We start from the raw sequence: 24047 nt of genomic DNA, 5'->3' as shown, positions 1-24047 counted from the left end.
CTCAAATGATTGACAGGCATTGAAACTATCTTTAATTTTGGCCAATTTTATTTTTCCTGTCTTGGATAAATCTATCTGCTGAACATTTAATATCTTCCCCTCCTGACTGAGTGAAATGAACCATTTATTTGTTCCCTGTCTGTGCATTCAAAAGGGTGAGGCAGGCTTTGGACTTCCTGGTCCTCCTGGTCAACCTGGACTAGCGGGAGCTAAAGGATTCCCTGGACAAAAGGGAGATCCTGGTTTCCCTGGCAACCCAGGTGGACCAGGGCGACCTGGGTTTGATGGCGGACCAGGACTTAAAGGTATTACGAATATTGTATAAATACATTAGTTTGTCTGTTTTATTGTCAATACAGCAACTTAAGACGATTGTTAAAAATCACGTCAGCTTTTTCTGACAGCTACCCCCTTTATTTGTCTTTGTTTAGGGGAGCCCGGCTCACCAGGCCAACCTGGACCTCGTGGGCCCCCTGGAAGCGCAACAAGTGGTGTACAGGGTCCTCCAGGCCCTCCTGGACCCCCTGGGCCAATGGGACCAACAGGTACGTCACAAAAGATTGGGTCAAGGTTGATTTCTTACTGTCAAAGGCCTTGGAACAAAGTGTTATGGTATTTTTTCCCATTGTATATAACAATAACAATTTTTATGAGATTAAATACTTGTTAGCTTTTTTTGTTAGCATGACTGACTCTTTTGAAGCCAATGTTTAGTGTTTGGATTTGTTGACTTTAATGAAGTCAACAGTTTCCACTTGAGCATCTTACAAAACGTTGCATCTTGGGTTTGTTGGGTTGATTTACAAGCACAAGTGGCTACTCGCTTCGTGTTGGTGATCAGAGCATGTTATTCTTATGTAGAGAGTTAGATGACACGTCTGTAAATGGCTGCTCTACGATTTTGTGGGACTTTTGTCTTTGTCTGGGAAAATGTCTCCACGTCTTTACGTTGTACCTCATTTTACCACATTTTTGTTCCCCCAAATGTTGGAGAAACTTTCATGTTCGTCATCCTTCTTCCTGTTTCTTTGGTCCAGTCTCATGACAATGCAGTTGGCACAACGCCATATCACAAAGATGCACTTTTCATGCCCGACAACTCTTAACATCAGTGCAATTTCCGCAAGAGCACACCAAGCAAGAACTAACACCAGAGCGTGTTAGTGTACCTGCTTTTGCATCAGCACGACCTTTTGTCACTCTCCTTTTTCAATGCACAGTCAACTTTAACAGTAAACAGGAAGTTCTTAAGTGTTAATCACTTTCAATATGCAGTTGCTGCCAGACAATCCATGCTAATACAGTTTTTGTATTAGCAGTTTAGACCTGAACTTTAGTTTATATACATTCTTCACTGGCATGAATGTCAAAAAAAAAAATTCCCTTCTCACCCTCCGCGGGTGGTCTGTTTCATCCTCTGAGCTCGGGTCCTCTACCAGAGGCCTGGGAGCTTGAGGGTTCTGCGCAGTATCTTGGCTGTGCCTAGAACTGCACATTTCTGGACTGAGATGTCTGATGTTGTTCCTGGGATCTGTTTGAGCCACTGCTCCAGTTTGGGGGTGACTGCCCCGAGGGCCCCGATGACCACAGGCACCACTGTGGTCTTCACCTTCCAGGTCTTTTCCAGTTCCTCCCTGAGGCCCTGGTACTTCTCCAATTTCTCATGCTCCTTTTTCCTGATGTTGTAGTCACTTGGTATTGCTACATCCACCACAACGGCTTTCCTCTGTTCTTTATCCACCACCACAATGTCCGGTTGGTTCGCCATTACCATCTTGTCTGTCTGGATCTGGAAGTCCCACAGGATCTTAGCTCGGTCATTCTCCACCACTTTTGGGGGTGTTCCCCACTTTGATCTCGGGGCTTCCAGTCCATATTCTGCACAGATGTTCCTGTACACTATGCCCGCCACTTGGTTATGTCGTTCCATGTACGCTTTCCCTGCCAGCATCTTGCACCCTGCTATTATGTGCTGGACTGTCTCAGGGGCCTCCTTGCACAACCTACACCTTGGGTCTTGTCTGGTGTGGTAGATCTGAGCCTCTATTGCTCTGGTGTTTAGGGCCTGTTCCTGGGCGGCCAGGATGAGAGCCTCTGTGCTGTCCTTGAGTCCAGCTTTCTCCAGCCATTGGTAGGTTTTCCTGACATCAGCCACTTCAGTTATTTGTCGGTGGTACATCCCATGTAGGGGCTTGTCCTCCCATGATGGTACTTCCAGCATCTTGTCTTCTGTTCCCCATTGCCTGAGACATTCGCTGAGCACATTGTCCGTTGAGGCTTTGTCCTTGATGTATTTATGGATCTTGGATGTTTCATCCTGGACAGTGGCTCTCACACTCACTAGTCCTCTGCCTCCTTCCTTACGGCTCGTGTACAGTCTCAGGGTGCTGGATTTGGGGTGGAACCCTCCATGCATTGTTAGTAGCTTCCTAGTCTTAACATCCGTGGCCTTCATCTCTTCCATTGGCCAGCTAATTATTCCGGCAGGGTATCTGATTACTGGTAAGGCATAGCTGTTTATTGCACGGATCTTGTTCTTGCCATTGAGCTGGCTTCTCAGGACTTGCCTTATTCGTTGGAGGTATTTGGCTGTGGCTCCTTTCCTTGTGACCTCATCGAGGTTGCCATTTGCTTGTGGTATTCCCAGGTTCATATACTTATATATATATATATATATATATGGTTACCCCCAGGTGGGCCACCAGGCTTTACTTGTGACCCAACCTGGCTAAGCATTGCTTATTTATTTAAGTCTTTTTAAAATTCTAATGGAATTTTAAATTTGACATATTTACTTCTTTGACGATTTCAAACAGACTCTTGAATCTTTCCTTTAATTTATGTTTGTCTGGCTCATAATGAGGGAAAATCAGCTTCAGGCGGCGACCGATTCTGCCAGGGATCCTGGGAATGTTTCATAATTTCGTGAAGTAATTCATACATGGTTGAATTTTTCTTTAGGATTCACCTACTAAACTTCAACACTATTTATAGCATATCATCTTTACAGACCATAAAGTTTGTTCAAAAGGAAAAAAAAATTGAAACTTAAAAAGAAAGAGATTTGAAACTGAAAGATTATTTTGAAGTTGAAAAAAGGTTTGGAGCTGTAAAAACAAATATTCATTCCCAAAAAGTTTGAAACAAAAACTAAATTCAAACTAAAGAGAACAAAAATTAAACTGAAAATTTACATGCCAAAGCTTTGAAACAAAAAGAATCTAAAACTGAAAACAAAACCCTTGAATCTGAAAAGTAGTTTTGAGCTTTTTTTTTTTTTTTGTTTAGTTTAATTTTTTTCCCATTTTACCAAACTTTGAGCCCAATTTAGCTCCATACACCTCAGTAGGTTATTTGGATCGTGAATAGGGATTCGAAAAATGTGACATTTGCAATATTTACAAAATAAATAACCTTACTGCCTTCTCCGTGGTTTTACGTCAATATCTCAAGGCTAAAAATGGTTTGTCAAGGATAGAATTGCTAAAAAGACTTGGCATCAATTCAAATCAGAAGCGGAGGAGGTTCAGATGTGTCTATACTGATTTAAACGATCATCCTTACAGGATACCCAGGAGGAAGTGGGGAGAAAGGAGACCCAGGTCCACCAGGCTTAGACATCCCAGGGTCACCAGGTGACAGAGGGAATCCTGGTTTTCCTGGCCCCCCTGGACCAATAGGAATCCCAGGACCTCCTGGAGGACCTGGAAGGGACGGCGCACCTGGATTTCCAGGTAAAATAATGTTATATGTAGCCTTGAATAAAGGCAGAGTATTATTTACTATCTGGTATATAACATGTTGTGAGGCATCACTTAGTTGACCTTTCCAAATATCTGTTGATCTTTTGATCTAATCAGTTGGTCAAATGCTGAATAATTTTTTTCTCCTGTTCATTAAATGCATCGACGCAAAAATCTATCTAGCATTTTCATCGCTGAATTGGTAGCTAAGCTGCTAGTTTTATTAACATCGCAGACTTTATGATTTCTCCTTACACACGTCATCTGCTCTCTCTTGGGGCACTGCAGGTCCAAAAGGTGACATGGGTTCAATGGGACCTCCAGGACCATCTGGAGGACCTGGCTCTCCGGGAGGACCTGGTGCACCTGGTCTTAAAGGTATTTACACGCAAGCCATCTTTGAGTTTAAACAAACTAGCTTTGTTGGCCACCAAAGTTACTATCTGCTTTTGAGTTTCCTATCAGCTTTTAAGTTAAAGGGATATTTTAAGTATTTTAATAAGTCCGAACTACATTTCACCAGACCCAGTTTAGGATTTAAAACATTTACTAATAAATAAGTAAAGGTCAAAGTACATTGAAGCACACAATCTCTTAGGTTCCTATGTTTCTGTGCCACAGGTGAACCAGGATTTCCAGGCAGTAACGGCATCCCAGGTGGACCTGGTTCTAAAGGAGAAAAGGGAGACCCAGGTTCCCCGGGACTCCCAGGACCCATTGGGCCAGTAGATATAAGAGGAGCAAAAGGAGATCCTGGAACTCCAGGTACGATAGAAAACATTCAAACATCACCTCAGTTACGGTGCTATCTCTAAATTTCCAGTAACTCTCAGCATAAAGATACATTAATAAGAAATTCCCCGTGTTTAGGATCACCAGGCTCTCCGGGACCCAAAGGCATTGCAGGTCTCCCTGGTGACCCTGGATTGCCTGGACAAGATGGACGCTCTGGCATTCCTGGACCGCCAGGTAAGGGATTACGTCATGAATGGATGGATGGAGGATGGATAGATATTCTAACTCTAAAAAGACATCGGTTCTTTGGCACCAATGGGTGTTGGCTGTAATTTAATGACTTTATTTTGTGCAGGGCTTAAGGGAGAACCTGGTATCCCAGGGAGTCCTGGTGGTCCTGGATTTCCAGGTCCAAAAGGTGCAATGGGAGATATGGGAATTCCAGGTGGGTGAGCTGTTAATTGTCAGATGTTTGCCTAACTTTGCTAGTACCGTCTGTATATTTTTAAATTGGTGTTAAACACATCGATATTAATGGGAAAAAGACATACACCCCTTTTCATTTATACATTTTTGTATTAGGATATGTTTAAAAAGGACCCAGTTTTGCAAGGTTCTGAAGTTGTTCTACTTTAATACATACTTCACACTGTCAGTATTTAATGAGTATGGAGGCCACTGAGGGACATGAAGGATTTTTTTCTTTTGCATTTAAGTTTAAGTTTGCATTCTCTGTCTGTGTGAACTGCCTTTTCACCATGACTTTCAAAAACACTGTTGATGCCATTTAATGACAACATTTTGTGACACGCTGACTATATTAAAACTTTGTAGTTTTATGTTAAGAATAAAACTAAGTGTTAGCAATTTAGTATAAAAAGTTCTCTGCACTTGAACATTCGACCCGATGTCGATGTTAATCTTTTCTCTATGACTCAACAGGACCTATGGGGTCAAAAGGCACAGCAGGTTTTCAGGGTAGGCCAGGATCCCCAGGTCAGCCAGGAATACCTGGCCTCCAAGGACCAAAAGGTGACCCAGGTTCTGCTGGTGTTGGACCACCCGGACCACAGGGACAAAAGGTGACAGAAAGAAGTGTTTTCAGTCCTTGTTTCACAACATGTTCAGGGATGACAGATCTTGTCAATTCTCTCAAAAGGGAGATCCAGGTCAGCCCGGATTCCCAGGAAGTCCTGGAGGTAAAGGAGGTCCGGGAACACCTGGTCTTCCTGGTTTACCAGGGCTACCGGGGGCCAAAGGAGATGTAGGCCTCGCAGGATTCCAAGGTGAGTAATTTTATTTTGATACTCTCAGTAAATCTCTAATGTAGTGGAACAAACTAACTTGTCATCTCTTGGTAGGTCCTCCTGGTTTCCCTGGTCCAAAGGGTCTTGATGGTGGGCCTGGAGCCCCTGGTCTCTCAGGAGCTCCAGGTAGACCAGGAGAGTCTGGTCGACCAGGACCACCAGGACAGGTTGGGGAGAAGGGTCAGCCGGGAAGAGATGGGATCCCAGGACCAGCCGGTGTCAAAGGAGAACCAGGTAGGTGGCAGTTCGTACGGTGCGGATGCCCACTGAACATCTTTTGGAAATGTTCTGCCTGGCTCAGTTCATTGTTTGTATCTACTCCAGGAATTCCTGGCTTTGGCGTTCCAGGTCCTTCTGGGCTTCCAGGGTCGCCAGGTAACTTATTTCCCATCGTACTGTATTTTAGCCTTAAATGTTGTGCCACAGTTCTCTGCAATAACTGGTACTTCCTGTGAAGGTGAAAAAGGAAACCCAGGCCTTCCTGGTCCTACTGGAGGCCCAGGATTTCCTGGCCCAAAAGGGGACACCGGCTTTCCAGGTCCACCAGGTTCTCCAGGTGTCAGTGGTCCTCCAGGTCCTCCGGGACTGCCATTCCAGGGCATTAAAGGAAATCAAGGACCCCCCGGACCACCTGGAAGAGCAGGTAAAGGGCTTAGATGGCACTTATCACCACATGGTTGGTTGGATGTTCCTCCCTGGTTTTCTGATGTCAGATAGAAGAAGTCAATGAAGCTACAACATCTAAGCTAAAAACTAAGCTAAAGCTAAGACATTCTAAATGTATGCTTGGTTACCTTTTCTGTGAAAATGATTTCATACATATAAATCTTGAGCAATGACACGATCCAGTTGTCTGTATCTCAGAGAACCAGGCAGAAGCTCCACGTTGAATCTAAAGTCTGTCTTCACCGTGTTGGTTGATTTGCATGGGTCATTGTTTCACCAATCAGCACCGCCAGCCAGAGCCGGGCCCCTGCTCTGTTCCCTTCTGAGCACCAGATTTTCAACTTGACACCAGAGCATGTTGGGATCCTTCCCTCCTCTTACACCCCGCCACAGTCTTCACCGGGATTGCCCTTCGTGCCGAAACGCTATGTTCACATTGTTGTGGTCGAGTCGCCATCTTGTGTTTCCTCTTCACACAGCTCATCCACCCACATGTTTCCTCACCCATTTTCCCTGCTCTCTTTGATCCTCATCTCTCCACAGTCCTGAGCTACGAGTGACTTTGTGTGTGTTTGTCTTTTCACAGCCTGAGTGTGTGTGGTTCCTGTAGGTCATTTGTCAATTGGATTTAATCACCTAAGCCACAGACAAACTCAAAACACTCTCATAACACTGTTTGATTTTAGATTAAATAGGCTTTTGGTTTTTTTTTGTTTTTTTTTTTAGTTATTGTGTCACATTTAGCATATTGCAATTATAAATGAGAACGCACCAATTGTTCAGCGGATGACAATTTCTGTCACTGACAACAGATCTGACAGATCAAACAACATCAGCTAGCCAGACTGTTGTAATATCTATGACTGGTTGTCAGTAGAGCTGTGGCTCACCGCTAAGATGCTAACAGCTGAGATGTGCTCCAAACACCACCGAAGTATTTTTGGAATATTTTGAAGCCATGTCCTGTGAAGTAATTGTTACATTTACAGCATGTAGCATTAACAAATGTGATCTCCACTGAAATGTTGTTTCAGTGGAGATAAATCCTTAGTCATGAAAGGCTAACATTTAGCCAAGCAGGCACTGGCGTAGCAAAGTTTAGTTATTTAAAACAGCTAGCTCAAAATGGAAATGTTTATATAGATGTTAATGCAATGCTATATTAGCATTATTTAGCCTTTCTCTTAGCCTACTAATGCCAATGTTGCTATGCAAAACAACATTGAATCAATCAGCTAATCGGCTAAGCTAATCAGGATGATATCCAAACAAGTGCAAGACCTGGGAAAAAAAGCAGAAGAACAAACTATCTTTGATCCAAAAAAAAACAGAGGGTTACACACTATCAGCAAACATGAAGGTCACATTTGGTAGCTGCATTGTAACTTTAATTAATAATTGTTGGCAACTAATACAACAGCAGCAAACTCAGCATAAGTTTGTACAGTTAGTATCCATTACCAGTGTTGTGTTTGACAGACAGAAATATTTTCAGGAAGAGTTTATTGAAATTTCAAAATTGACCAAAACCAAGGTTACCAGCTGTTAGCTTTTTGCCAAATTGTTTCACTTTTCAAATAACTTTCACTGTGAAATGACAGTTTACTGAAAACAGTCCACCGAACCAAACTTCAAAAACATCAACATGTAAAAGTTCAGAAAATTATTTAATGGCTACTCAAGATAATTCAGTAGCACATAGTACACGGTTTTTTATTCATATTGCCACTAGACAAATGTTTAGTAATTTGATGGTTATAATAATCATGCTGTAAATGTAGCAAACATGAATGTAAATTATCCGCTAAGCTGCCAAGGCCATCCAGAAGGCCTTGATTGGCTCTTTCTATTCAATGATGCTGAAGATGTTGGCAGCTCATTTTAAAAACTTAGTTTTAAATTTCTGTGACAAAAGGAGACAGAAACCTGACACTGTTTTTCAGAAATGAAATGGGTTTTTTTTTTTATTAAAAATTGCTATTTTCACAGGCACCACTTAAATTTAGATGCATATAAAATTCATGTATTACTTTAAAAGGGTAGTTAAAATTAGCAGATCAGAAATCTCTAGTTGCAGTCGGTGCATCTCGATCAATAAACCCTGAATCTGAGCAAGACTATTTTTGAGTTTGTGACTGGCTTCACTGTCCTGACTGGGTTTTGTCCCACCAATCAAGCCACCTGCATGGAGACCTGTTCAACACCAGACCTCACACAGTGCTGGACAGAGTGGAAAATCCACTGAATATAAATTGTGTAAAAGTCACTTCACATTTAAAATGCCCACAGAATTAAGCGGCTTCTCCATGTGACAATGCAAACTTAAGAATTTGTAATGTCTTATGTTCCATTTTTGATGCGTCTACAAACTAGCAAAGAGGGAATGAGATTTTGATCTCTTCCTTTGCTCATACGTCAGCAGTTGAAGTTTGCTACCAACAACGTCATTGACTTTTTTCTGTTCATATAAAATTCATTACCCTACAGACATATATATATATATATATATATATATATATATATATATATATAAAGCTGCGATATAATTTCCACCAAACTCCGTCACTGTGTGAGGTCAGAAGGCAATCAAATGTCAGTGTAAAAATGTGATGCTATGAAATCTTACCCCATGTTTCCTGCGGCTTGGCCCCGCCCACCACGGCGTGGCCCCTCCCCACCCCGCCTCTCCACGTGACAACTTTTGCGTCCGGCTTCGAAGGGCCCGCAGGTCAGATGAACGGCATCCGGACTTTTCTTGCACGTCTCCTGCAGCAACACTTGTGTTTAATATCACCTTGATCCACTGTGATGGAAACAAAATCAACTGAAAACTCTGAATCGTTTTTTGTTTTTTTTATTTTCTTCCTAATATCTCCTTTCTCTCGTTTTTCATGCACACTGATGGTAGGGTAGTCCACGTTTAACAAGTAAGCACGTTTAGAAAAACAGTGAAAGTGATGATAATCGATTGTAAATGTTTCTTATGAGTGGGTCGCCGAAAGTACGTCACCTGGATCACATGGTCTGTCAAATGAAATCAAGTTCACTGAATCATTCATCACAATCATTCACCGTGTGACTAACTCACCAAGGACTTGGCGTCATTCTTCTTTGTTGTGATTTCTGTATAATTCACAAAACCTCTATCATTCATCATTGGATTAATTATTTACTTTTTATTTATTTAAATGCAATGCATTTGCTTTAAATTTTTTTGTTTGTTTGTTTGTTTGTTGTTTTTTACAATAGAGTGCTTTCCAGAATCTCAACTGTTACTTCTTGAATATTCCTGTTGTTACAGTTTTCTCTGTCTAAACCACCTCTTCTTCTTCTTCTTTGTTTTTTTGCCCTGCGGCATCCTGGTATCGGTTTGCCTGGGAATTCTGGGAATCCTAGGTCCTCCAGGTTAGACCCACCGGATTCTTGGTTTGGATTATACATTGTCACGTCAGCCTACGACTATAACATTGGGTGAAACATTAATGGAAGCAGCTGCGTGGTTGGCCCGGTGGCTAGCAAGACTTTCTTTGAGTTTCATCATGCATTCCAGTTTGCTCTAGCAGTCTGAGAAACATTCCAGTCCTTTCAATGAGATACGACACTTTGATAGTGCTTTTTCCTAGCTGAGATGAATGGATTATGGTGTCATTCATCATTTCATAACCCCTTTTTCATTCTACAGGACCAAATGGACATTTCAAGCAAGACTACTTAAACAAACACTCTAATTCACAACTGATTACATTATTCTGTTTATCATAATCCAATCATCTATTGACTCTGAAAAGATTTCTTTCTATGATGTGAAACATTTTGACATATTTTTTTCAAAACATTGTTTCGACGGTAAGAGTAGAGGTAGCACAAATACAAATAGCACAAGGTAAACAAAAAAATGTATTTATTGAGACACTGCAAACACGTGGACTTTTTTTAATGTGAGCACGTCGTGTTGTAATAAAGCTGATTTATGCGTTTTCTCATAGGCAGTTTGAAGGTAAAAACAAATGAACTAACAAGAAATATATGTCGACACATAGAGTATGTGAATATTGTTCAGTTGTTTACCATTTCTAGAGATTAAATTGGATTTTTTGCAATCCAGATCATAACAGTGTGACGTGAAATAAAAAGTCTATTATGTAGATTTACAGTTTCTAATTGAGACGATGTTTCTTATAGGACTCTTAATGGGTCTGTAGATTTAGTTTCTTTCAATAAAATCCTAAACTTGAGTATAATAATAATCTGTACTGTAAGTAAGTAACAAAGGGACATTCAGGTAAGCCAAAACAACTACTTGACTGTAACTAAAGGATTTTGTGGGCTTTCTAGACTATTGGAAATTGACTTTGCACATCCATTGTATATAAAGGCACAACATTTTAAGTAAATACTGCAACTGAGATTTACTCTCCATCAAAGCAAGAGGTTATTTTTTTAGATGAAACTCAATTTACTGCAGCAATAACAATAAAATATCATTATTTAATTCATGCCTCGCCATGCAGACACTCAGTTTGCACTAATAAAGATTGGTACTTTGGGAGTACTTTAGTTCGTTTAGAAATCGTAGACAACATAGAGAGCATGTGAACCCAAAATACACTACCGTTATGCAGTAGCACACTTTAAAATTGTCAAGAAAAAGATGTATTTTGCCATTTCTATCAAATAAAGACAATGGCTGACCTCTTGTCCTCTGCATCTGTAGGTGTGCCTGGGCCAGAGGGTCCCCGCGGTCTCCCAGGAGGTGGCGGCGTTAAGGGAGACAAGGGGAATCCCGGAAATCCGGGTCTGCCCGGCCAGCCTGGTCAAAAAGGAGATCCTGGTTTTCCAGGAGCACCGGCAAGTTCCCGTTGTTGAAATAGCTATGCTATTTTCCCAACTGTTAAAATAGTAAAAGTCACAGATACGGTTGTCAAGCTGGAAACATTTTTTTTCTTTTTTCTTTAACAAGGGCCCCTCTGGTGGTCCTGGTGGCCCTGGTCCAAAGGGAGATATAGGATTTCCAGGCGTTTCCGGGTTCCCAGGTTAGTTTACACCACCTCCTTTTGGCTGCTTTCTGATGCTACAAAACTGGATATCAGGCTTTCTGTGTTGACTTTATATAAAAACAGGAATCCTTGTTTCTTTTGACTTTATCAGGATCAAAGGGTGAGCCGGGACTTCCTGGTCCCAGTGGACTTCCTGGAGATCCTGGGGTCGACGGAGCACCTGGTGGGCGAACGGCGACCTGAGCTACACACAAGCTGAACATTAAAGCTAATGGGTCATCATCTTATGAATTATTTCTACACAGGCCCTCCTGGAGATCCTGGGTCTTCATCACCTGTTGATTATGTGAAAGGAGCGCCAGGACCTCCGGGTCCACCAGGAAGCCCAGGTGCTACAGGCCCACCTGGTTCGCCTGGAGCCCCTGGATCCTCAGGTGGGTAGAGCAGCACTTTGGTGATGGGCCATGATGAAGGAGGTGTAATTCAGTCTGATTTTAGTTGCTTCATGTTGGATGTGTGAGTTAGTCTTGTGCTGTGTGGGTTTGTGTCGCTTTGTTTGCTCTATTTTATTTTTTACATAATGCACCAGACTGGAGGAAAATATTAGAAAGCATGCTAAAATTAAGCTTTTTCTATTAATTAGTTTATAAAAATAAATCCGCAACAGAAAACAAAAAAAATTGTCTCTTCAAATTTGCCTGTAAGATTTTAAAAAAAAATAAGATTACATTAAAGAATGACCAAATCTGTATTTAACGGATTATGATAAACTGTGAATTATATCACAAAAAAATATATATTTTTTTTTTTGACAAAAATATATATATATTTTTTTGTCAGCACAAATAGTATCGGGATTTAAACGGGCAGTTTTATGTATTTTCCAATTTATAGCACAACCTTCAACTCATTATATGACTTAAAAGAAATTTGAGTTTGTTACAAATCCGTCAACTCCACAGAGCAACTCAAGAACTACTTCCTTTCTGACTTCAAAATAAGAGTCTCAATAGTGGACACACAAGGCTTTGATTTTAAAGCATTCGCCGTTTCGACCAGCTCAAGAAAATCTTAGAGCTTAATTTTTGCCGCAACGTTCTGCTTCACCCCTGCTAATGGCCGATCTGAGCGCTAAGTTTAAAACTGAAATGTTTTTTTTTTTCCCCCTTCTTCCAGGTCTACCAGGCCCCTCTGGAGATACCGGTTCACCTGGTCCCCCAGGCTTCAACGGCCCACCTGGCAAGAAGGGAGACACTGGACCCGCAGGGCAACCTGGTGAGTAATGTCATAAAAAAAACAAATAAATAAAAAGTAATCTTTAACTATGTTTTTCTTTTCATTTTGCTGATCACAATGCACATGAAATCTATGTGATGTATAATGCGTGTGTTATTTTCTCTTCAACCAGGCCAAAAGGGCAACACTGGCCCACCTGGGTCAGATGGTCCACAGGGTCCGCCGGGTTTTCCGGGCTCAGGGTCAGCAGCCCACGGCTTCCTCCTCACCCGACACAGCCAGAGCGAAATAACGCCAGAGTGTCCTTCCGGAACCAACTTCATCTACGACGGATATTCCCTGTTGTACGTGCAAGGCAACGAGAGGGCTCACGGACAGGACCTGGGTACGACGAAGCACTTTCTGTTTGATTCAACTTTTATTCTTCTCCAACGTTTGACCCAACTCAAACTCCTCACCCAATGCTTGCAACGCAGGCACCGCCGGCAGCTGTCTGCGCCGGTTCAGCCCCATGCCTTTCATGTTCTGCAACATCAACAACGTCTGCAACTTTGCTGCCCGTAACGACTACTCCTACTGGCTGTCAACTTTGGAGCCCATGCCTATGTCCATGGAGGCTGTGACTGGAGACAACATCAAGCCGTACATCAGCAGGTAGGCATGGAAGGATGGGTGTTGTTTGGTTTGAAACGATGGCTTTACATGTGTAAAAAAAAAAAAACTATGTGTTTTTAGGTGTGCTGTGTGTGAAGCTCCAGCCATGGTGATTGCGGTCCACAGCCAGACCATCCAGATTCCCTCTTGTCCCGCAAACTGGAGATCCCTGTGGATCGGATTCTCCTTCATGATGGTAGGGTGGTGTTTGGACATGTGCTTGGCTTTTTAGGGCGTTTTCACACACCGGATATTCCAGTAGCAGGGTTTCCCCCAGAAAACGTGCTAAGCCCAGTGGTTGGAGTGCTTGGTCAGTCATTCATTCAGCGACCTGCCATGTTTTTGAGTTAAAAAATGTTGAAAGTTGACAGGAAATTTCAAAATATCACTTGATAATTATGTGTTGTTGGAAGATGAATGCTTGAATGCCAACTATAAAATCTTTTTTTAAAAATGCAAACATTTAAAAAAAACTAAAATAAATAAGCAATGCTTAGTTTGGTAGGGATCCAAGTAAAGCCTGGTGGCCCGCCAGGCTTATAATACACTTAGTAGGCTCAGTTTGATTGGGGACAAAAACGGCAACATTTGTTTACATTTTCAGCTGGTTTGGTTCGCTTTCACACTGCGCTGTCAGTCTAAACCAACTGAAAAACCTGTTCACTCCCTCGCCTGTGCACCAAGAACCACTGAAGGAAACGACACAAAAACCTCAGAAGATGACATGAGTGCAAATTCCTTCTTCACGAAGTGTAAAGAAAAATGGAGAGGCATCAGATTTTAGCGGATGTAGAATTTCTCTTTTGTCTTTGGCATGAATATTATGAATTTTTACACAGTCACATATTTTTATTTAACTGTCATTATTTTTGTAATGGTCTGTTTTCATGAATACTTGCCATAGGCACTGATTTGAGTTTTAAATCAACCCAGTTCCTGTGTGCAGGTCTGAGATGAACAACTATAACTCTGTTCCTCTCTCTCTCTCTCTCCCAGCACACTAGCGCAGGTGCCGAGGGCTCCGGTCAGGCCCTGGCCTCTCCCGGCTCCTGCCTGGAGGACTTCCGCAGCACGCCCTTCATAGAGTGCCACGGCAGAGGGTCGTGTAACTACTTCAGCAACTCCTACAGCTTCTGGCTGGCTACTGTGGAGAAACTTGACATGTTCAAGTACGTTTTCACAAACACAACTTGGGTGATTTGATGATTTTAGGGGTTATTAAACAGGGTGTTCGGCACATCCTTAAAAAGTCTTCAATTCATTTGTCTAAGATTCATCCCTTGAAATGTATTCGTCTTTAAATAAAATATCGTATGGCCGTAAATATGTTAATTACATGTCTTAAGTTTTGTTATGAGGACTATTTATTCTCATATTTTCTGTGGTTTTTGTGGGGGGGCGGGGGGGTGGGGTTCTCGTTTTCATGGGACGTTTCTGTCATGCAAAGTTTAGGTAGAAGTGAACTTAATTGGTTCTCTGGCAAAAAATGCGCAAAAGAAAAACACTTTGGGAAGCTTAAAGATAAAAGATTTTCATAATACAGTAGCATGTCACAGACAAAAGAAAATCAACTGTCAAGTATGTTTAATGTAAAAAGAATATATTTTTTCATCACTGGTCCCACAATTCCTATAAAAAATGTTACCAAAGGATTTTTTTTTTTTTTTTTTTTTACAAATGTATGATTATATATTTTTTAAGTTAGTCTTTAAAAATTGTATTTGTCTTCTTTCTCAACCACCCTACAGGAAACCCCAGTCAGAGACTTTAAAGGCAGGCAACCTACTTACACGTGTTAGCCGCTGTGTGGTTTGCATGAAGACAACGTAATACCACGAGGCGAGCGAGCGAGCGCCACCAGCGGCGGCGGAGGGGACGCCCCATCCACAACAAGACGCATTCGGATGAACAAGCGGGGGTCCGGTGAACTGTCAAGGTGGCAACAAGGTGGAATTCCAATGGTGCATTGACTTCCGGGGAAAAAGAAAAGAAAAGAAAGAAAAAGAAAGAAAAAAAAAAAAACAGAAAATCAGAAAATATTGAAACAATGGTGCTACTGTGCAACACAGCTTATACGAGTTAAAAAAAACTGACAAATATTCTTACATTTAGTGTTTGTTTTTCTTAAGAAGTACCTCAAAATGAAAGCTGACAAATAACCGCTTGATGGTGCCATGATGGATGTATGACAACAAAAGTGAATTTTTTTTCAGCCTTTTTGTCCCCCTATTTAAGGACTACTCTTTTTTCCTTTCTTCGAAACATCACAAAGCATCTATTTCTTTCTACTTTTTTCTTTTTTTTTTTTTTGGCCTTACTGATGGTCTCCGATGGTTACCAAATCAGCACTTTGACTTTCGAACATCCAGGATGAGAGATGCACTGATGAGCTTTTCTTCACTGAGACCGACTGTCTTTTTCTCTTAAAAAAAAAGAAAAACAGAAACGTCTTTCGTCACTATCTGTCATTATTCTGTCGATTCACATCCCATTTCATGAAACTAACCCTGCTGTATCCCACCTGCTAACCACCAGCCTACACTTTAGTGCTTTTCCTTTTTATTTTTGTAAGTAATAAAATGTGTATATTCTGTAAAACACCTTCTTTCTTTTTTTTTTTTATCATATTAGGCCTGAAGCTGTACCAGCTGTTTGTTGCAACAATTTTCCAGGTTGTTGGGGTTTTTCTTACTCACACACACACACACACACACACACACACACACACACACACACTCACACACACACACGCACAGACACACACACACAACTTTTACTTTTATTGCTCATTCAGATATTGTACAAAGTAAGGCTTTTATGAATGGAACAGTATTTTATATATAATAAATTTATATTTGAGAAAAGAAACATACAAATATCCATTTTTTATTTTTTATGGCTGTGGGGGAATTTTACGCCAGTTTTAACCTCAGAACTGCCAAAAAAACATCAACAAAGCACATTATTACTTAACAGAGCCATTTCTCACACAACATACCAGTTTCTCTGAATCCTTATCAAATCACAATCACTTATTAATTTGCAAACTGAATAAATGCTGGTTCGATTGATGGCATTGCTTCTAGCTGGTGTAATGTTACAAATTATTTGTGCAAATACCATTTAATTAAAATTGTGACTAGTGAATTAGGAAATGCTACATGTTTTTTCTAATATTTCCAGGTGCTGGACCTATCTGTGAAAAGAGCTCCAGAGATTCGGGTTCAACCAAAATGCTTTAACCCACTTAACGCTGGCTTGAATTTAAACCTCGAAAACGCAGGTTTCGGTGTCTGTTCGTTTAAATGCGCCTCTCTTATCAGGTGGAAGCTCTCCTGATGTGATGTAACTCGGCAAAAGCTGTTTTAGGCATGGGGGAGAAATATTTTCCTGTGACTTTTATTGTTTTTTTGTTTGTTTGTTTGTTTTTCATAACTGCTTTTACAAATTCTAATTTTGTCAACCTGCAGGTTTGATTAGAGATGTGCATTTGTCTGTTTTATTATGTTACTCAGAAGTTGTTATAAACTTTTAAAACTGAAATAAATACTATGTCTAAAGTCTTTGCTCCTAAGTTTTAAGCTTATTACCATGGAAGAATAGTTTGAGAGAGTTTATGTTTTTTTTTATTTTTACAAATGTAGCTGTAATTTTAGCAGCATGCTACGTTTAATTGGTACTATACCAAGAAAAATGTTAGATCACATCAACAGTAGCAGAAAATTTACATTCAACACAAAATATTTTATGCTGCCATTTTTTTCATTTGGCACAAGTGACCTTCTGATTTTTAACCCAAACAAGCCCAACCACAATGAGTTTTATTCTGCTACAATGCTATTCAAACACCCGTAGAAAGTACAAAATTGTTCATATCATCCTTGCTCTGTTTAGGATTATTGCTGGACTCCTACAGGCTATGGTATTTGTCAAGAGGCAAGACTTCAAGTACAAGCCATTTCATCACAGCGACATTTAAACATGGTGCACACACATTCCCATTCTCAATTTAAAATGCATTTTCCTGTAAAATAATTTGCTTTGGACAATGGGATAACACTGGAATACCTCTGGGGAAAAATATGGATTTATCAGAGTTCTCCCCAAAAAAACTCTAGGTATGTACTGAACTTGGATATTTACTAGAGAACCCAGAAAAGACAAGTTATGTACTGGAATACTTAGAAAAAAAACCCAGGCATTCACCTGAGTGCCCAGAGAAAAACCCTTCAATTTCTATAAACACAAAACCCAAAGTAAACCTGCGCCTTTGCTCCAGTGGGAGAATATCTGCTACTGGAGCAAGTTTACTCAAGTAAATTTTACTCTTACTTGAGTTAAATTTCTGAAGACTCTACCCACCGCGAACAACTTCGCTGATTGAAGAACTAATATGTTGCAAAAAAAAATTGAGCAGACACACAGAGCTACAGTTTGTTTTGTTTCCTATGTCTAATCAGGTTCAAGAAACTAGTCATCAGTACCACAAAATGCCCACCAGATGGCAGCATTACTAAAATCTCAAAACGGGCTCATTTCTCCTCCTGCACTGAGCAGAGTTGATACATGGCAGCACGACTTACTGAAAGTTCTCAAGTTATAAAAGTATACATGGCACCACTGGCAAAATTGAACTAACTTTTCATCAACAGATCTACAAGAGATCATCAAAAAGCTAATAATGACAAAAGAAGTTAGTTATTCATCGCCGATGCCATCGGATTTAACGTTGGTTTTTCAGAGCTGAATCATGAGTTGATGTCAGGTTGCAGCAACACTTTAATGGCTGGTTTAAATGAGACAGTCATAAAAATGACATCAAAAATAAAATGCAGAATGTGATTTAGACGAAGAATAACAATGAAGACATTTTCATAAAAAAAAGTAGATCTGTTGTTTGCATTGTGACTGGCGTACAGATTTATAAAGACCTCAGGATGGTGTGGTGTATGTTACACTAATGCACATTACACATGGTGTGCATGTGCATTTGTGGTAAGGTCTCTGCTTTGAATCTATGCAGCAAGCGTATTTTCTCTGGGTAGTCCCCCCACAGCTCAAAGACGTGCTTGTTATTGAATGATAGTGCCCTGGCCCGGCTTTGTCAGTACATTTTTTTTTAAAGTTTCTCATGCACTGATGCAACAACTGGTTTGGTTTGGTTCTCAGGTTTCTTTAGTACTCTACTTCCAGACTCATTGTAGAGAGGGTCGCAGATTGGTTTCTCGGCGTTTATCCAGGTCTGTTTCCTCAGAGTCATAAGCCGTGTAAAGCTGCAGCTGCTTCTTGGCAATACATGCTGATCTTTTGTTTAAGCACACTGTCTTGGCTTTGACCCTCTGTGCTTAAAGGAAAGACAGTGACGCACAATTGAACACCAAAGCATCCCACTGCCTAGAAGTTCCAAGGTGTTCAACACAAAGGCTGAACAAAGCTAGCTGATTTTAAAGAACATAGAGGTTTTACGCAGGGTTCATCAGATCGGTCACAATTGAGCTCTTTCAGCCAAAGCAGCAGATGAGTGGCCAAACCTGTCACATAGTTCCCCAAAAAGGTCATTACATAACCAATGTGTCTGATCATATCTCTTCACTGCTCAATGAGCCACCCGGGATCAGTTAGTTGTGACAGCAGTTCACTATCTGCACAAAATGCCACAGCAATTCAGTCTTTGTGGTCATTTTGTTGTCTGTGATTTCTATACCTATTTCTTCTTATGTCGAATACCATGCGCAACACACATGTGAACAACAAAAGAATAGAATTCTGTCAAAGTTATCACAGAACATCTGCATAACACTTCCAAATTGTACACAGTAAAATACCTGCACATAAAATATCACAGAAATTCAGCCGTTGTTGGATAGGGAGCCTGTGGACAACTAACAATCTGCGCCGTACAGTTAGCTGCTAGCTTAGCCGAACGCACGGACATAAAATCACGGCAAATACAAAAAGAATTCAACAATAACTTACAGCAAAACATGGCGAAAACAAAACAAGAAGCATAATACACAACATAAAATAGTTAGCTTTTAGCTCTCAAGACCTCTGAGACCAATTATATTATATTTTGTCCAAAGACATTCGCAGACATGTTACCTCATTTTGAGCAGTTCTATCCAATGATGCTGATCCACACACAGTGCAGGAACGACAACCGGCAACAGATGACGCTGTTTCAAAGGCTCATATAACCTATATTAAAATTATATCCTTTTGATATCACTTTACAACCATAAACCTTGTTGTATTCTATTGCGATGTTTGGTCATAAACAAAAAGTAATGCATAATTGTCACGGTAGATGCTCTTGGATAGGATTGGGTTTGTTCCAGTGTATTTTTCGATTCCCATCCTGATTGGAGGCAGGGCCATAGATCTGCATGGTTTGGGTGAGCTGGCTCTAGCTGGAGTTGTTTCAGGAAGGGGTGGGCTTGGCTCCTTGTTAGGTTTTGACTTTGGCCCTGTGAGCCTGACTGGCCTGAATGTTAGTGAATCCACATGTGGAAGGGGATACAACCTTGTGCCGTGGCATTTCTGTGACGCTCTTCGGTTTGCTGCACTGACGTCTTTCCCATGGGCACTGTGGTGGACACGGTGTCACATTGCGGTGTCTACTCTTGTGCCTGTTGGTTTTGGTTCGTTTCTATGGAGTGGTCCATCTGCTTGCGGTGTCTGGGTGTTTGCATTGGGACTGGCCCTCTGTTTTGGGTCGGGTCAGACTTGTTGGTCGCATCAGTGTCAGTTGGGGCATGTTTTGTTGCTGTACAGCTGATTGACAGTACGCCCCAAGATCTTAGATCAACCCCATGGTCCACGCTAATACATGTTAAGATATGTGTTAAAATAGAAACGTGTTTTTTTAAAGGGGGTCTCAAGTATTCATGGATTTTAGCTCATCGCAGGTAACTGTGGTCCCCAAGTCCAGCGTATACTGAGGGGTCGATTGTACTTTTGTAAGACATAAACACGTCAGTTATGTGATAGAATGCACAAATCACAATGTTGCAATGTGCAAAACAATAGCGAATTATGTGTTACGTTTTGTTGCAACATTAAAGTTAAAGAGTTAACTGATGTTGCCACATCAAACATCTGCTTGTAGTAATCAGAGATCCTTAGGGAATATTAGCTCCTAATCTGTTGATCTGCATGGTTCCTGGAAAGCCATGTATGTGCTACATAAATAGAAAACTTTCTCGGATGGGAAGGAGGCGGGGATGGAGATGGAGACGGATGTAGTTGGCGGTGTGGTCATGGCCCCGGAGGTGACAGGTCTTCTGTCATCTGCTAAAACATCTGTTTTGTGTGTGTGTGTGTGTGTGTGTGTGTGTGTGTGTGTGTGTGTGTGTGTGTGTGTGAGTGTGTGTGTGTGTGTGTGTGTGTGTGTGTGTGTGTGTGTGTGTGTGTGTGTGTGTGTGTTTGTGTGCGTGTGTGTTGAGGAAGTCGAGTGGATGGGTTCCAAAGATTCTGGATGAACTTCCTGATGAAGATGTCAACTGATGAAAAGATTCATAGATAAGACCAGGCATCATCTATGTCATCTGGGGTCTGAAATCTGGCCCACATCATGCAGCGTTTAGACGCATGATGAAACTCTAGCACCAGACCCATTTCGTCTTACCAGTTTGTCCATCACGAATGAGACTGCACCATGTCACTGGCTGTCATTATTCACATGCACACAGATCGTATCGCCCTGTAGCTTCAGGGCTTGCTGCTGATGTCTGTCCGTCAACAAAGGAACGGTGGCTGCTCTGCCCCAGGGCAAGTGCTTAGCTCAGTGGAAATCATCCAGGGCTTCATCTGCAGGATTAAGGTTACATTAGAAAGCGCCACCTAAAGGTCATGGTGTGGCGCACTCCAGTCGACAATCTCTCCATCAACTCCTGAACATTTGTTACACACAAACACACCTATGAAAACACACACTCAGTGATGTGAAGTTAAGCCTTAAAACCTTGTGTTGTAGACGATGTCAGCCACCCTGATGCGACAATAATCCGAGGTTTGCCGTTGAGGAAGACTGAGATGGGCAGCCATCTTTCTCATCAGCTTTATTAGTCTTATGTTAAGCAGAAAGCCTTTTAAAATTATAAGCTGCTTAATTGTTGACTGTGGAGGTTTTTGAGTATCATGTCTTTGAAACAAAAAATGACGTATCCTCTTTATTAAAAACCTCTGAGCCAGTCTAAGATCTTTTATATTTCCTATATTTTCTTGCAGGATCGCCCTCATTACCTCCATCCATCTTCCCATTAACTCTGACCAGATCCTCTGACAAATTAAAATACATCATCACGTTTCATCAGAGAGATAGATGTTGTGTTCAGGGTAATGTTTTTCATGAAGCCCAAACAGTTCAATTTTGGTCTAATTTAGTTCCTTCTTCCTCGTGTTTGCTGTGACCCATGTTGCTTGTGAGAAAAGTCCTTTCTTTTAGCAACATCTCTCTTCTTTCCAGTCTTCTAATTAAAAATCAAATGTTTTTAGTGCATAACAAATAGCTGCCCTACGCGTCACATTCTCCCATCTGAGCTGCAGATCCTCCAGAGTTATGACGGAACATGTTTCAGTGGGTCCATACATAATGATATGTTTCTGTGTATCATGTATTTCATTTTCAGATGACCAAAGCCATTGATTGGGGGTACTGCAGCATTTGAGATGTGGCCAGTTTCCCTAAGTTTGTGTCATTGAAACAGGATTAGGAGTCAATGTGAGCTCAGTTTACTTCCTGGACTGCTGTACAAGAGGACAACAGAACATGTAAGTGAAACCCCAGCCTGTTGTTTTGCAGAGGACCAGAACTCTTCCCCAAGCAGACCAGCTTCGGAGGACTTTGGCTTATTTTGACAGTTGGACTTTGAGATGTTAGGTCGGTCTCCTGAGTTGGATAAACAGTGTTTGTCTTTGACTGAAAACCCCCACAACTGCAAAAACAAAAAAAAACAAAAAAAAGAAACGCTTCAGGAATGAGGAAACACTCACTTGTTTTTCTACAGCTTTCAGTAATAGGCGACATGGGTCAAAGGTTCACCATACAGTAAAACACAAGAACGGCTTAGTTTTGTTTCGGAATGAAGACAGTGAGATGCCTGCTGCAGTCATGTGATCGTAAATGTATAGGTGTTTGAACTGTCATTCATTGATTCATTATCAAGTGATGTTTTTCTTTAGATATAGTAACATTGATGTGGGCACTGATGAACCTCAGACGATTCTCAGGCACAAGAAATTTAATAAATGTTCTAAAATTTCAGAACACCTTCACTTCCGTTGGCATTTCAAGACAAAATCAAGAGCCTGGAAGGTCTGCCAAGTATCCAGAGTAAAGCATCTGCAAAGCACACAGTGCAGGGGTCATCAGCTGGGTTCAGCTGTGGGCCAGTGATTTTCCACATTACATAACTGGGGGCTTCACAGTGGACATGCAGGTGTCACTTGTACATGTGGAAAATCTATATTTCTATCTGTGGCTCAGATCCAGCCAGAGAGGCATCTGTACAGTGAATAATTAGCTTTTTGTTCGCTCGCTGCTTCATCACGGCGTCCATTTGGTGAGGTATTTATGGAGCTGAGATTATATGAAATAAATTAATAAAACATCTTAAGAAAAAAAATGTTTTAGAGAATGAGCTATTGGGTGGATAAAATGTTTATGTCACCATATGCTTTCTGCCATTTTCACTGGATTTGAGGCTGTTTTGACGTGACATTTTAAGAGAAAAGGAAAATTTCAAGCCATATTCTTACCTTTGACTCTACTAAACTACACTAAAATATTCCTTTTTTCCAACAACATTCACATTTTTTGGGATGCATCTGTATGTATACTTGACAGGACTGTTCGCTGCCCTGAAAGTGCAGTTTTGCTGCTCCATAATACCTACATTCCTAAGAATACTGCAAATCAGGTAAACTGTCAGATTATTTAAAGACACAAAGAAGGCCCATACACATTTAAAACATCTAATTTAAGATGGAAAAATTATGGTGTTTTTGAAACTATTACAATTTCTATTTTTTTAATCACCCTAATATTTATTTTAATAACGTGGGTCTGGGAACTGCACCTATGGATGAACTAATCTTGTTTTTGTCTTTTAATTCTCTGATATTTTGTGAGGTTCTTGATTTTTCCAAGTAGTAACTAAAGAATGTAGTGTTTTCCGGGTAACCTATAACAAGCTCCAGTTACCTTAAACCTGGAGCTGGATTTGACGTCAAACCAGAGGTAACGGCATTCTAGCTAGTCGGAATTTCAACATGGCGACGCCCATAAACATAGCTTGAAACGGTTCTTACAAACATTATTTTAAGCTTTACTTTCGATAAGGAAACAGCACGAATAATTTATTCTTTGTAGAGGCGCTACATGTAACACTGACTGTAAACACTGACAGGTCTTGTAAAATAAACATGTTTTCACCACATCTTCGTTGACGTGAAGAGCGGCGGCCATATTGAAAAGAGACGCCCCCCTTACAAGTCGTGTTACTCCCAGTTTCCCAGTGGGAAATGCAACTTTGGACTGCGTTCCAGTTGATTTTTCGGACTGGGAAGACGGAATTTCCCAGTTCCGAGTACGACTGGAAAGTAGAATAAAAACACACACAGGCGTGTTTCCAATTAACTCAAATGCCAAAGCCATAATTATTAGCTCTATATGATTTTTCAAGACATTAATAACAAAATCTGACATT

The 24047-nt window shown here is 41.0% G+C and overlaps 1 protein-coding gene across 1 annotated transcript in view; it reads left to right on the top strand.

The window, feature by feature from the left end:
• The window catches only part of col4a5 (collagen, type IV, alpha 5 (Alport syndrome)), a 60555-nt gene extending 43654 nt beyond the window's left edge, over positions 1–16901 (top strand). Inside the window, exons 28-49 of the mRNA XM_008435139.3 lie at positions 155–305; positions 432–545; positions 3567–3734; positions 4032–4121; positions 4365–4508; positions 4614–4712; positions 4834–4923; positions 5421–5560; positions 5638–5764; positions 5840–6019; positions 6110–6160; positions 6243–6428; positions 11166–11299; positions 11412–11484; positions 11600–11671; positions 11754–11882; positions 12625–12723; positions 12857–13069; positions 13161–13338; positions 13420–13534; positions 14335–14507; positions 15087–16901. Of these exons, the coding sequence (XP_008433361.1) occupies positions 155–305; positions 432–545; positions 3567–3734; positions 4032–4121; positions 4365–4508; positions 4614–4712; positions 4834–4923; positions 5421–5560; positions 5638–5764; positions 5840–6019; positions 6110–6160; positions 6243–6428; positions 11166–11299; positions 11412–11484; positions 11600–11671; positions 11754–11882; positions 12625–12723; positions 12857–13069; positions 13161–13338; positions 13420–13534; positions 14335–14507; positions 15087–15168 (2808 nt within the window). The 3' untranslated portion in view covers positions 15169–16901. The remainder of the gene's footprint in view (positions 1–154; positions 306–431; positions 546–3566; positions 3735–4031; positions 4122–4364; positions 4509–4613; positions 4713–4833; positions 4924–5420; positions 5561–5637; positions 5765–5839; positions 6020–6109; positions 6161–6242; positions 6429–11165; positions 11300–11411; positions 11485–11599; positions 11672–11753; positions 11883–12624; positions 12724–12856; positions 13070–13160; positions 13339–13419; positions 13535–14334; positions 14508–15086) is intronic.
• The last annotated feature ends 7146 nt before the right edge of the window (positions 16902–24047 follow it).

This window comes from Poecilia reticulata, chromosome 18 (genome assembly GCF_904066995.2).
Source record: "Poecilia reticulata chromosome 18, P_reticulata-male-v2, whole genome shotgun sequence".
NCBI classification, from domain to species: domain Eukaryota; kingdom Metazoa; phylum Chordata; class Actinopteri; order Cyprinodontiformes; family Poeciliidae; genus Poecilia; species Poecilia reticulata.
The sequence above is the reverse complement of the archived record's forward strand: the minus strand, read 5'-3'. Positions and strand labels throughout refer to the sequence as shown.